The 15,507-nt window shown below is 36.3% G+C and overlaps 1 protein-coding gene across 2 annotated transcripts in view; it reads right to left on the bottom strand.

The window, feature by feature from the left end:
• Nucleotides 1–5,311: 5,311 nt before the first annotated feature.
• Nucleotides 5,312–15,507, bottom strand: part of Fit1 (Fermitin 1) — a 123,231-nt gene continuing 113,035 nt past the window's right edge. For both annotated transcript variants that reach the window (XM_045747390.2, XM_069313666.1), the window contains exon 13: nt 5,312–14,850. In XM_045747390.2, coding sequence (XP_045603346.1) covers nt 14,740–14,850 — 111 coding nt within the window. In that variant the 3' untranslated portion in view covers nt 5,312–14,739. The remainder of the gene's footprint in view (nt 14,851–15,507) is intronic.

Raw genomic sequence — 15,507 nt, 5'->3', positions numbered from 1 at the left:
ATGATCCATAGATGTGTGGCTCCTCTTGCATGATAGTATGATGATAGATGGAATTACTGGTGTCAATTTCACTTTGCCTCAGATCTACAAGATCTTGTTGAAGTTCTCGGTGTACAGCTGCTCTCAGATTGCTCATTGACAATCCAAGGTTACACTCAACGGCTCCTTTAAAGGCAGATTCTTTGGCTAACTTATCAGCTCTATCATGCATTCGGAGGCCAACATGAGATGGAGACCACATGAAATGGACTCTGTTACCATCCTTAATAATTTTGTTGTATTTGTGTCTAGCTTCGGACACGAGCATGTTACAGTTATGTCTTAAAGAGTTGAGAGCATTTAAGGATGATAAGGAGTCACTTACAATTAATGTATCAAGTTTTGAGACTTGTACACATTTCAGTGCAAGGATCAAGGCAAATAGTTCAGTCTGAAGGGTAGAGGCCCAGTTGTTTATACGGACTCCCCACTCAAAGTATAGGCCATCGCCCATTGTCAGGACAACTGCACTTCCAGCTGCACCCGTGGTGCGGTGTAGGGAACCATCAGTATATATAATTTGAGAGAGAGAATGCTCTGTGGACAGAGCATCAATATGGCTTAAGGCGTTGAGCTTTGCCTCAAGACGAAGCTTGGGCTGATCTCTAATTTGCTTCTTGGGTGGAAAGGGAGGGATTAAAACTGGAAAGGGTGTAACCTCCCACGGTGCAGGAAAGTGCCGTTGTTGTTTCTCTTGGTACAAATCATGAACCTGATACATTCTGAGTTGAGTTCCAGTTTTTGTTATCCATTTGGAACAATGCTGATCTTCAATAAAGAAATTCTGGAGGGCTTCTGTGCAAGGATTAGGATGAGTTAGCCTAAGCATTTTTATACCAATTTGACAGTTAATTTCAGTAACACGATCAACAACGCTCAGAATATTAAGTTCCTTTCTCATATTAAGTATCTTTGTGGTACGAGGGCACCCAAGGATTATCCTCAAGGCTTCGTTCTGCAATTTTTCAAGCCCTCCAAGCTTTCTTTCAGGCATCAAAACAAGCAGAGGTGCAGCATAATCTACTAAAGATCTGATGTATGCAAAGTACATCATTTTGACAATTCTGACATTGGCACCATAGCCTGAGTGATAACCTGCAACAGCCTTGAGAGCTCGGAGCCTCTCTTTAAACTGACGACAGAGTCTGAATACAACAGGACCGTACAGTGGCACCTCAAGGCCAAGGTATTTGAATCTGTTTACATAGTCAAGCTGGGAGCCATCAGACAGTTGCATCTTGCGAACAGCTCCTCCCTGCCTGGGTGGGCGCCGATTTAATATCTTTGTTTTCTCTGCTGAGATAATTAAACCTAGGTCCTGACATGAGTCTAATACAGAGTTAAGAGTGTTCTGCGTGTTAGCATACCCAGTGGTGTGTATCATTATATCATCAGCATAGCTAATGATGTGGACGTTGGGTTTGCTCGGTACAGAGTTTAACAGCGTGTTTATTAAGATATTGAATAAGGTAGGACTGAGGACACCACCCTGCGGGGTGCCTAGTTCAAAGTCTCTTGTTACACTTCTATGCCCCTGGAAAAATACAGATGACTTCCTGTTGGATAAGTAACCCCTGATCCAACAAAGAAGCCGACCACCAATATTCATTCTTGCAAGCTCACTCAAGATAACATGTCTATTTGCAATATCAAAGGCAGACTTAAGATCTAGGAAGGTGGTATATGACTTTTCAGTGTGCAGGGTAAGAAAGGTGGTGATGCAATGATGCACACTCCTTCCATGCATGAAGCCATATATCTGGGGGGATAGCATGGTTCTTATTCTATGGAGGAGACGGTTTAGGACCATTCTCTCGAATGTTTTGCAAATGCAGCTAGTAAGGGAAATTGGGCGGAAAGCATTCTCTTGATTTGGCTTGGGAATTGGAATGATTATACTGTTGGTCCAAGAGTTAGGAAGCTCCCCAGTAACATAGCTCATATTATACAGCTCAAGTAGGGGATTCCCTGGTACTAAAGGGAGCAGACGCAATATGTCATAAGTGATACCATCTTCACCGGGGGATGTGGCTTTGCCTTTGTTTAGGGCCGCGAGTAATTCAAACTCAGTAAATGGCACGTTGCATTCATCTTCCTTGTGGAGCATGAAGTCAACGAGCCTTTCTCGATCTCCGTAACCAGCATTTAATCTGAACTGTATGTCTGGGGAAGATTATTGAAGCTAGAGGTGGTTGCCCAAGCATCGACTAACTCGTTTGCTCTGTGTAGAGGGTGAGGGTGTGCTACTTGGCCGAGCTTATCGCCTTTAATTCTTTTAATATCCTTCCATGCCTGGCTGAGGGGGGTGTGAGAGTTGAGACTGTTAACAAAAGTTTCCCAGTTATCTTGCCTGAGCTCTGTCATGGACGAAAACTCATCCACGGATACAGACATGGACACTCAGTCTCGGCCGGAGCTTGGCACTCGTCACCCTCCTGCCTCTCCCCCCAAAAAGCCAACACCGGCGTCGTCGACACTCTCATCGATTAGGAGGTACTGCTCCAACAGACAGCCCTGATGATCCTTTACTCCCGCAGGCACTTTCCCAGGGGATTGTGACACCGGTGGAACATAAGGCCCAGAGTGAAGCACCCACCAGTCGCAGGCGTCGTCAAGAGAGTTCCTGAGTCGATCACCGCTTCCGTCAGGCAGAGAAGCATTGATCAACATCCTCTGGACTGGCTGTCATTGATACCACGCATTTTACTTACTTTGTTTGAGGGTTTTATGGCTTTTTCTGGTGGTTCCCCCTTTGGAGACATCTGTGTACAGGTGGTCAGAAAGTTAGCTGTTTCTTTTTTCAGGGATAATAGCGCCCCATCCTGAGAATACTGTGGTGTTTTGGAATGCCCGCTCCCTTTTTAAGAAGACGCAATTTCTACGCAATTTTATCGCCAGCGCACCACAGTTGATCGTGACCAGTGGTGTCCGACCCAGAAGGATACAGTGGAACACCTTCTTTACTGCCCTCGATTTCATAGCGCTCGCGTCAGACTACAGAGTGCCGTTCGTAGGCTGAATATTCCTCGCCTCACAGTTCCCGTTCTCCTTGACGGGGCCGGTGCGAGAGACGAAGACGTCCGTCATGACATCCTTCGCCATACCTTCCGCTTCATCCGTCATGTCCGTGGCCTGAAGAGACTGTAAAATATGAAGTCTGAGGAGATTGCAGGGTCTATGGCCTGAAGAGACTATAGGGACCCCATCCCTCCGCTATTTCCCGGTATGGGACAGCCAGGGCGCATCCGATCCCACGATCGTCGTCGCCCCTAAATCAAGACAACAACAACAATTCTTGTTTTCATACCCAGTTTATACCCACTCCACCTAATTCACCCAAATCTTCACTACAAAGTATGTTCAAGTTATTACTTACCCTTGCTGATGACTCCTGTTGGCGTATGGAAGATGGTGAGAAGGGGAAAGAGGAGAGCTGTTACTGTTTGGAAGGGCCCCTTCCATTATAACGTCTCAGTCCCTATTGGAACCTGACCAGTCTGTCAATCGGGTCAACCCATGTGTTGCGTTTCCAAAAGGGGTCACCCATGTTGGAATCGGTGAACGCCCTAATAATATTGTTGAAAACATTTTTTTAACTTATTCAACCAAAGATCTTTTTATGTCAGAAGAACGGCAGAAACAGGATCCATATGTGAAAACTCTTCCAGGACAAAATTTAAAGTAAAACCGAAGATATATGCAGTTGTATAAAAGTTGCATTTTTTCATCGCTAGTAGAGCCGGAAATCCGCAATATTCATCTCAGAACAATGTTTATTTCACGCAGAATCGTTAATAAGCATAAGAGTTTATTAATACGTCTCAAGAAAGATAGAAACATAAGCTTCATTTTAAATACGTTACCATGGGCATATTTGAATTTAAAGCGAAGATGCGTGTATTTTTATAATCGCCGAGCTCCGATCCCGCACAGATCCAGCGACAGAGTAACTCTCTCTCAGAACAATGCTTATTTCACGTAAATTCGTTAAAAAACACAAATGTTTTATATGTATGTTAAAAAAGTAGCAAGGTAGGCTAGTTAGTATTGAGTGCCCGGCACTCATAAATCAACCCCTTATCCTTATAGACGTTGGGCTAATTTAAAATTAGCAGTCTCCGTGGTGTAGTGGTAAGACACTCGCCTGGCGTTCCACGAGCGCTATGTCATGGGTTCGTATCCTGGCCGGGGAGGATTTACTGGGCGCAATTCCTTAACTGTAGCCTCTGTTTAACGCAACAGTAAAATGTGTACTTGGATGAAAAAAACGATTCTTCGCGGCAGGGGATCGTATTCCAGGGACCATAGGATTAAGGACTTGCCCGAAACGCTACGCGTACTAGTGGCTGTACAAGAATGTAACAACTCTTGTATATATCTCAAAAAAAAAAAAAAAAAAAAAATTAATTAATTTAGGCTAATTTGGACTACTAATGTTAGTCAATGATTGATTAAATATCCACATATAATGCCATGTGTGTAAATAACAGCGGCGTCAAATAGCCTGGTGGACCAAGCTACAAACCGCAGGCCTGTTCGTCTGGGGTAATTAGCTTTGGGGTGATTACATGGACCCCTTGGGTGTCATGATGACTATGGGGTGCACAATAAACTAAGACTCCTAGAATGAGTATGTGGTTCAAAATATATACAGGTACTTTAATGACAAAAATGTGAAAATAGATGTTTCTGAATTTCTGATGATATAGACTATATAAGGTTTATAATTAAGTTAAGAGTTGTAGTTGTGGATTATTTAACAAATATAATCCTAATTTATTTTGTTCTGCTTTGACAGCCTTAACATTTTACATTTGTTCTCTTGGTACCTTAAAGGTACCAAGATAACGTTATGGTTATATAAGCATCTTGTTTCTTGGTTTGTCATTAGATGAAATACCTACACAAAAATGTTGATATTTTGTCATATTTAGTTATATATTCAGCACATTTTACAGTGTTCAGTCATTTATCTGTTTCTCATCTAGTTTCTGAAATATCCATACAAAATTAGGGATATTTGGTAAATTTGGCTGTTTATCTGTTACATCATTCATGCCTCATATGACAAAAACTCAGATGACAGATATTAGATTAGAACTTATCAAAGAATGATATTTATTAAAAAATAAACACACTGAAAATATAATTAATACTGTCCTTGCTAGTTCATTGTAAAGTTGCCTATGGAGAACAATGATAAATGAATGGGTTTTAGTAGACAGAACATGCTTATTACACTACGGTATTAAGGAAGATGATATAAAACACATTATTGTATCTTGGTATCACATGTATTTGGTAAATTATTTAGCAATGTACTTTCCCCTGGCACAAGGACCAATTACATCACTACAGTAAATAGGTTTATGGAAGCAGAGAAGCCCAGTACTATAACAGCTTTTAAGAAAATGACCAAAACTTAATCAAATTTGTATTTACAAACTGTCACACATTCTGGTTATTCACATAAATATTTATAAAGTAAGAGTTGGGAAGAGGAGAGCAGATGTGGTCATAAGAGGAGAGTAGATGGGGGTTAGAAGAGAGGAGCAGATGGGGTCAAAAGTGGGGAGCAGATGGGGTCAGGAGAGAGGAGCAGATGGGGTCAGAAGTGGGGAGCAGATGGGATCAGAAGAGAGGAGCAGATGGGGTCAGAAGAGAGGAGCAGATGGGGTCAGAAGAGAGGAGCAGATGGGGTCAGAAGAGAGGAGCAGATGGGGGTCAGAGGAGAGGAGCAGATGGGGTCAGAAGAGAGGAGCAGATGGGGGTCAGAAGAGAGGAGCAGATGGGGTCAGAAGAGGAGCAGATGGGGTCAGAAGAGAGGAGCAGATGGGGGTCAGAGGAGAGGAGCAGATGGGGTCAGAAGAGAAGAGCAAATGAGGGCAGGAGCAGATGGGGTCAGAAGAGAGCAGCAGATAGGGTCAGAAGCCTCAAGATATGCAAGTCATAGTTGACAGGTTCATTATGGTTTTCTATGTAATATAAATATTATTTTAGTCAAAAATATATAAGTATTTTAACATGTCAACTAATTATTTAAATGAAATAAAGGAAAACTCTTCAGCTAGTAACTGTAGTTCAACTAAACACTAAGGTAAATATTATAATTATACATGAACACCATCTAGAGCCAAGTTTAGCTTTAACAAACACAAAACAACTGAGACATTATGAGTTTCAATGTGTTACTTTAAATGATGCCATTGTTCAGTTTGCTGTTCATACCTTGTAGGGTGTCAATGAAGTGTCTGCAATTGTAGTTAATAATTAAAGAACCAATAATTGCTCAATAAGTGATAAACTGTGCATGAAGGACATGTTGATACTGTTACACAATACAGTAATCCCAAGTTGCTAACAAATTACAAAATTCAGAATGAAAAACAATATAGAACCTCAGCTTGATAAGACATGCCAAATGGCATTATGAAAAGTTCAGTCCATTAGAAGTATTATTCATTCCTGCTTCTGCTACTATGGCTGCATGGCAATATGCTCATATTCTGTGCATGTATTAGGCATGTGCATGTATTAGCCAAATAAATTGTTAGGCATTTTCCTTTACAAAACTTGGACTAGTCTTAATACAACACAAGGCGGCTTCACATCTGAAATCAATAAAAACATGACCAGCAATCTCTGGAATATTCAATTGCATATGGCATTAGAACTTGTGTATCAGTGTGATACATTCATTTACTATTTAAACAGTACAATATGATGGTTATATTGTACCTTCATCATCCCTTTAGCATTTGGGAGTCAGACCCACATTCTTTCAGCACATAGGAGATGGTTGGAACAAGTTAGGCAAGATGGTGGTGAAGGCCAAAACCATCAGTACTGTAGTTTCGAAGCATTATAAAAAAAATGTGTGCTGGGAAGACAGGACACCATGAACATAGCTCTCATCCTGTAACTACACTTAGGTAATTAAACACACACACACACACAATCTCATATTACATACAATGACACAGCAATTCCAGCCCATAATGATTTTGGTTTGGTTTGGAATAGCTATTTTTTCATTGCTATTTACATGCATGCTAAACTTCTTAATATATTCATATTATTTAAATGTACTGTACTTAAATTCATTAATTAATAAAGAGCCTTCTGACAGTGATAAAACTAACATTCTCACACAAGCACAGAAAGCAAAAATTGCAATAAAGAATATTATGCAGTAGTGGCACATTCAAAATTTAACTTTGGGGAAGATGTAACATGGAAGTTTAAATAAATTTGATATTATTTAAGTACATTATCTGTAAAGTACCCATTTATATTTAATATTTCATAAAAACTGTGTATAAACCTTTGCAAAATCCATAATAACTGTATTAAACATTTTATAAATTGTACATTCACATATTACCAACTTTTATTCAGATTATTTATGCTCTTGGATGGGAGAGGGAAAAGTACATGGCTACTTCCTTCCCAAAAGCCATCATTGTTATATTGCCATTAAAACTTTAAAAGTAGACTATACAGCTAGAGACAGGATGCTGGATGCATGAACCAACAGTTTTGAAAAGAATAGCAGAATGATCGACATGTTACCCAATTCAAGCTAATACTGCAGCCATTTAATTACACAGTAATGTATACCATATTGGCATGATTATAATTATCAAAAAGTACCAAACCCAGAAGGCTACATAGCATAACTGTCTCACCAAATATTTTTGTTTTTAAAGTTCTTAGATTCTATTCAGGATGCCATTACGAGAGCAGTAAGACAAGATAAAGTTATATGCCCCTCATTTATAAAAATAAAAAAAAAAAAATCAAGTTGGTTGTATTCGACAAAAGAATTTAAAACTTATAAATTCTGTGTTTAGCACTATAACAACTCATTAATCATTCACCAAAATGCTCACCACAATCTTGCCACCTAAATGTAAATCACTACCATTACAAGCTCATCTGTGTCATGACCAACTCAAATGGGTCACAATCATCAATCTTCAGACAGATTGGTTGGTATTGATGTTTAGGGTTATGCCAACCTCTATGGTCAAATGAACCCCACTTTGCTCATGTCAAATACATAATGGTATATAATGAAACAAAGAACAATTTATTGGTAGTAACTTTAATATTTTTTTATAAGGGTGAGCGCTAATACAGTCCCATAATTGTTTTTTCTCATTTTCTTCTTAAACAGTGGGGGTCTCTGATTTAAACCATCTACTACAACGAACAACCTCCTAAGTGCAGGCGATGAGTCACAATAACGTGGCTGAAGTATGTTGACCAGACCACATACAGTACTAGAAGGTGAAGGGACGACAACGTTTCGATCCGTCCTGGACCATTCTCAAGTCGATTGTGAGAATTGACTTCGACTTGAGAATGGTCCAGGACGGACTGAAACGTCGTCGTCCCTTCACTTTCTAGTGTGTGGTCTGATCAACAACCTTAAGTCTCAATTTTAGTTTCTGCTATCATCTGCTATTTGAACTTATTCCTACGTCCCCTGAAATACAAAAGGCTACTTTTCCATGTGCACAGCCTGTGGGTGCCCTGCAGTCAACAAACACTGCCCAGTCAGGAATCTTCTTGTGATAAGTGCAGACATATGATGCATTCCATGGGCCAATGTATTTTAGCTATTTATCTACGGAAAATATCCTTAATAATGGCTGATAAGAGGAAGTGAGAAAATGCACACTCATGCCATGGAAGAGGTGACACACTAACATACACATGAAGGTGGAAATAGTCAAGCAATCTAAGTAGGGGGAGAGAACACAGATCTCACACAAGTGCTTGGCATTAACATCTCTTATTAATCAGACCACTTCATGCTTCAAAAATTGCAATGTCTATCTTGCAGAACATTATAATTCAAGATAAATTATATGCTCATTCATGTTAGCTTACTTTCCCTAAATGTTTTTACATGTTGATCATGAGTTGTTCTGGGACATACCGGGTATTCTCAATTTACAGTATTGCACCTATAGAAAATCTGGTTCCAGTTTACAAAACAACCTACGAAAACATTTGAAATTCTATTCCGATACATAAATTTTCGTGTCCAACATCACATACCGCAAACAGAAAATTTGATTGACTGGAAACATTGGGGAAGGGACAGTGCAGACAATCCTAGTTATGAAACTAAATTTTCCTGAGCAATGAGCATTGCAAGTCGTCAATGCTCATATGGAATAAAACTTTTGCTCGTTACCTTGTATCCAAAGAAACTTATTTTATTCAGAAAGAATAACCTGCAGATAGTAAAGTTTACAGCTGAAAATTAAAAAAGAACTAATGCTAGAAATGTTGATATCCAGATCCAGAAAATAAATGGTTTAAACTGGCTGGCAATACAGTAATGTAAACAAGAATGACATCTGTACAATATTGCATTAAAGTTAAAAAAAAATTTGAATGATAAAAGAGAAAATATTGTTAGTGTGAATTGTAGTAATAGTTAGACATCTGAATTTCTGAGAAGAAATTGCCCGAGCTTGGAAGTAAACAGAACTGTCAGAAACTATCTACTAACATTAACAAAATCTCAAGTTTCTTTTTTAAAGAATGCTCAGCTATTTAACGAGAATTCCTTCCAAGAATTCACAACCTATACAGTGCTATACTGTACAGTATAGTCATTTTTTGTTTGTCCTTCTGGGGCTGAGGTAAATTCATGATTGCAATTCGATTTCCAGTTTTCATATTGTTCTCTCCCTGATCTTTTAAAGAATTTGATGATTTCCACATTAATTGGCAGGAATACCATTTCAGCAGGAATATCAACCACGTTAATACTGCATTGTGGCTCATCAAACACTTCCTCAACTCGGTATTAATAGGAGCCATGGAGTCTCAAGAACTAAGTAATTATCAAAAGAAGACACACCAAGCCAGGAAGATCATGTAGCAAAGTTTGTGTCACTAGATATTCAAAAGGTGTTAAATATCAATCAAGATGGCAAGATGGTATCAGATTCATTAAGATATCTATTGAGGGACAAGCTCAGGTCTCGAGTTTCAAACTATTTATTCAATGTTGCTTTGTTTTTATTTATGTAACACCCTGTATCTTTTCTGGAGATAATGCACTCCAGTAAGTAGTTAATATTATTCAGTCATTTTTATTTTCAACACTGAGACTGATTTTGTCCCATCACTCATACATGTCTGCATTACCATAAGGTTTCAATGTCATTTTTTATTGTGTACTCTGCAAGCTTAACATCAACCATTCTTTTGTTATGCATATCATACCATACATGTTTTATTTTCTTCAGTGAATTACTGTCTTACAAATGCTGTATCAGTAATGTTTTAACTGGAAATGAAGATTACTAAATATACAATAAGATATGGAAATGAAGAACAAAATTGGACAATGAAAGAAATAGACTGATAACAGTTTCGGTGCAGAGCAAAAATAACCTGATGCAGATTACAAGTACCCTGTAATGAAATTTGGAAATTACAAAGGCAATGACATGAACAGTGAAGATAAAAGAACCGAAATACTACATCTGTTAATAGAATAGAATTTAAGTATGAAAAATAACCAGAAATTCAATCACACACAGCATTAATGAGTAAATTGTTAAATTTTAAATCATTCAGACAGCCATCAATTTGCACAGAGATTATGTTCCTGCAAAACAAAAATGCACAAATTAACTTAGATATGTAAAAGATAACTTAGAAAAATAAGATATGGTCAGAGACCTCAAAGTCCATTGTTTCACCACTCTACTAAAAAAAAAAATGCTTATTTTAACATTGATATTTAATACTTCCTCCATTTTTCAGCAAAAATATTTTTATATAATGAAGTCCACAAATGCTTGGGATGTGCAACGAAGTGAGGGAGATTTAAAGATTCAATTGCTAATAAACTGCTAATGGTCAAATAACTTTAACAACACCCTGGTCAATAAATATACTTATGTAGTTAAAACCTATTTTTAATCAAATAAAAAATTTCTGTGACGACTTATATTGAATTTTGTAACTAGCTCATCAAGATTGTAACTTGCTTAGCTAAATGAATTGTGGGGTTCAGTCCCTGAGCCCATTATGTGCCTCTGTAACCCTTTCCACTACCGCCCACAAGATGGGTATGGGGTGCATAATAAATGAACTAAACTAACTAAAAACTTTCTGGTTAAGTTTGAGAAAACAACAGAAAATCACACTCCAACAGTGGATCTGGTCATGAGTAAAAATGACAAGCTCGGGAAAGTTTGTTAGAACAGTTAGGGTTATAGGATTTAATTTTACATGTCAAAACTTAATACAACTGTATGTTTGAGACTTTTCTTGGTGGAATCTCTGCAATAATACTGGTGAAAATATTTAAAAAATTGAATGAGAACAAATGAAGTAAATATTTAAAGCTAAAAGGTTCTCTTATCACTGTTTTTGTCAGAAGTTCCTACATAAATCAAATTATTCAACACAAAAAATGCATAATGTAAACTAATAAGTGAAGCCACAAACATCAACACCATCCAACTTCATCATTCCAGCCCTACACTACGAGGCAGCAAATTAGTACTGTATGTAGTGCTGATTCTCACATTGACATTTTTTCCCTTTTCTTCCTTTGTGCATGCATGTATCGATAAGAAATTATTATGATTATTATTATTATTGTTGTTTTACACAGTCAGAGGCACTTTTGATAACAGCTGCTCTTTTAGGGGTTAAAGTGACAGCTTTACTTCAGGGTGTAATGTCGAGTTGACATTTAATTACTTTGCGTGAAATTACACACCCCACGGCTTTGAACTGAAAGCAGCATTTAATTGTGCAAATATGGTACTTCATATAACTCGTGAAATATAAATATAATAAGAATATGCAATGAACATAAAAAAAAGCAAGTACAGTAATCAGCAGTATACTGTACTTAATATCATGGGATTTAAAGAGAGATGAGCATCCTGCCAACCACCCATGGGATGGGTATGTGGTGCATAATTTATGAAAAAAATTGATTAATTTTACTTAAACAAAATGCAAAAAGAAAGAGGGTAAGGAATACGTATGTGAAGAATGCATATATAGAGTCTGTCTAAAGGTTTCTCGCTAGCCTCGAACCATCCAGAATTCTGGAGATCATTTAATAATTTTTGAAAGGGAAGGTTAAGAATTTGACAATTAGTTCCATATATCCATAAATAACCCCCCCTCACATTTTAAAGGCTATGATTATTGGCAGAATATGAAATTAAATACAACTTCTTCATTGATTAAAAAACATTTATACTGCATATTACAAGCCATTCAGCACTAAATGCATAGGTAGGCACCATTAATAAGGCTACAGTTGGCAAAGATCATTAATAGCAAGAGTTTTTCTTTGTCATTATACCTAGGAACACAGTCTAACATGGTTCACACAACTCACAGAGGTCAATATATTGTAGAAATTACCTATACAGTCTGAATCCTAATCACGTATCTGGATTGAAAATGGTCTAACACCTTGCCATTTTATTTTACATACACACTACTCAATTATTTCTGGTTAATACATAGAAAATAAGGCGTGTAAGGAGATTAATGTTTAAACATCAGGTCCAGACAGTTAAGTTGTGCAGACTAATGTGTGATACATAATACAGGATAACTTGTCTTCACCACACACTACATGTCTGCATCAAAATTTTGAATTAACAATTAAAATTTTGAAATAAAAATTTGAAAATTTTCCCTTAATAATTGAAATTTGAAAATGAAAATTTTCCCTTAATAATTTTGACCATTTTATTGTTAACAATGAAAGTTTTGGTCAACTAATTAAGCACTAAAATTATTTTACTACAGTACTACAAAAATTTGTACAATGCAAAATTACTTAAGACTTTTTTCTTCATAAATCGGTTAAAATTTTCCATTTACAATTTCGTAGAATAAAAGCCTCATTTACAAAAGCAATTAGTGATATACATCAGTATAAGGACAATTATTTCCTTATCTTTCTATTACCAAGTGAATAAGTGTCAAGAATTAATATAATATTTATAATGTCATTGTAATGTCTATAATATTGTGCATTACCATCATAAATTCTGCCAAAATAACTTCAGTGTACATTTTTATGTACTGTAAATACCTTCATGATTGTCTACTATTTTGAGCATAGCAAAGGAAATCCGGGTATAAACTCTTGAGCACGGGCCCCATAGCACACGTTGGGCACGGCTTGCAACAGTCTAAATGAATGCCTACAATAATTAATGTTATTTCCACAACTACTTCAAGCATTATCTATGCAGTCTGAAAAATGAAAACTTCCCTTATTTCCCTTTTAGCATATTAACATTTAATATTTAAAATCAGTTCAGTAAGTCTTTTCGTAGAGCTTGTACAATAAAAAGTTATATCCTAATAATTTAAATAATGTATCTTAATCATGAAGTCACTATGATAAAATTGAACTACTGCCTTGTACTACTATGCAAATGCAGTATAACACTTAATAAAAAAAACATTATCTATATATATATATTAAGCATTAGAATATTTGTGTTTATACCAAAACATTTCATAAGCAATAGAAATAACAGGTTAAATAAGTCATGCCTATTTATATAAAGTTGATTCATTCTTTATAAACTGTTACTCATATGTGACCTTTACACATACAGTGCTGTAAAGCACTATTCACACATTGAACATGTGCCAGGATCTCGTAAGTTATATAATATATATAATTCAATAAAAGCTAGCAAACATACAACTGTAAAGGTTCTAACAATTGCAACAGCATCGGGGAAATTTCTTCAATTTGTATTACTTCAAGCTGAAATTATTATTAAAACCTCTTTATTTTCATATGTGCAATTTCTGAGCATAATGTTTAATTTGTAAAACACTGCTATTAAAAAGTAAATAATGTAACACTACTGCCATTTGTGTTGTAAACACTTCCACATTCTAACAGCTGGAGTCTGGGTTACTGCGTCCCAAGTCAGAATGCAGACAATTATATAATGAATGTTCTGATTAATTAAGTGGTAATTTTAACGTGGGTAGTAATGATAAGCTAACACAGTCGAGTACTGATGTAACTGTCAATCACTACTGATGGCCATGATCAAACTGCACTAAAGAAAAATACAGGATGAGAATGTCCTGGATGTCAATATTTACTGCTACTTCTTTTACAGCATTTAAAATATAAATTGCATGCTTTTTACAAAGTGTATTTTGGCTATTAAATGGAAGAGCTCACAGTTGTGTATATACAATGGATTAACAATTTTACAATTAACTTATAATGGCTTATCAACAAATAAATTATTTATTTTGAACAGATATAACTATATATGGTAACAATGTCACTTGTCACTATTCTTGGAAGCATTCGAGACTTCAAGCCATAAGATGGCAATGATGGAAGAAACCCTGATTAACTTTTATTTAACTCGTACAATACAGAAAACCTTAAAGCTTCACTATCTGTTTTGTGTTAACCTTGTTTGAACCTTGTCCACTTACATTTTCAGATTTAAATATACAGTACATCAGGACCTAACGGTACACAAATGACTTTAGTATTTTCAGTAAAAAATTATTCAATAATGACATTTTTAAATTCATAAGCATGAATTTTTTAGGTCAATAAAAGTTATTCATGCAATAGTTTGCTGAACATTTAAGATATTAAAATAACCATTTCAAGAAGAGTGGAGTCTTGACACTTCAGACCCATCCACCAGTCAACTTGTGAAACAGTTCGTCATTGAGATTTTGATTGGCATCTTTTGTACGCATGGAGAGGAAGATGTATCCACCAATGAACTCGTGCACAACCTGGAATATTTGGTCAATAAATTACAAAAGAAGGTAATGTAATGTGTCATGAGCTGCTCAAGATGAGTAGCAAGGTTCAAAACAGATATTTTACTTATTCATTTATTATAATTTTGCCCTATCATGCACAAATACTGCCCTGTACAGTACCCCGGGCAATTTTTCGACATTCAGTTTACTATATTTCAGAATTAGCTAAACCAAACAAAGTTGGATTAATTTTCTGACTAAAACTACTTAACTACAGTATATGTTTTGCAAGTCAAATTTTAAAACAATACTGCAAAATAAAAGCACAAGATATTGTAAATACATCTTAGAAAAAACTAGCAAACAATAGCAATTTTTTGTTATATACACAATATTATAGAATCTGCTTTGGCAAATAAATACTTACCATATTCATGTGTAATGTTCAATTCACATTTGGATGAAAAAGCTGAATTTTTTTTCTATACTGAATCTTTTGTAATGGGTGGTCTAGTTTAACACAAAATGTGAAAAATATGGCAATTCATTATCTCGTTGAATCTAATGTGCAATAAGTATAAAAACCATAATATTCAACAAAATATCATTCTTTATATCAGTATGTTTGTCTGACATTGCATTTGTCTTTATCCGTCTGTCTCCTCTTGGTTATTACTTTAACTTCAT

Source organism: Procambarus clarkii, chromosome 7, assembly GCF_040958095.1.
Source record: "Procambarus clarkii isolate CNS0578487 chromosome 7, FALCON_Pclarkii_2.0, whole genome shotgun sequence".
Classification (NCBI taxonomy): domain Eukaryota; kingdom Metazoa; phylum Arthropoda; class Malacostraca; order Decapoda; family Cambaridae; genus Procambarus; species Procambarus clarkii.
Note: the sequence above shows the minus strand (reverse complement) of the source record. Positions and strands in the feature narration are given on the sequence as shown.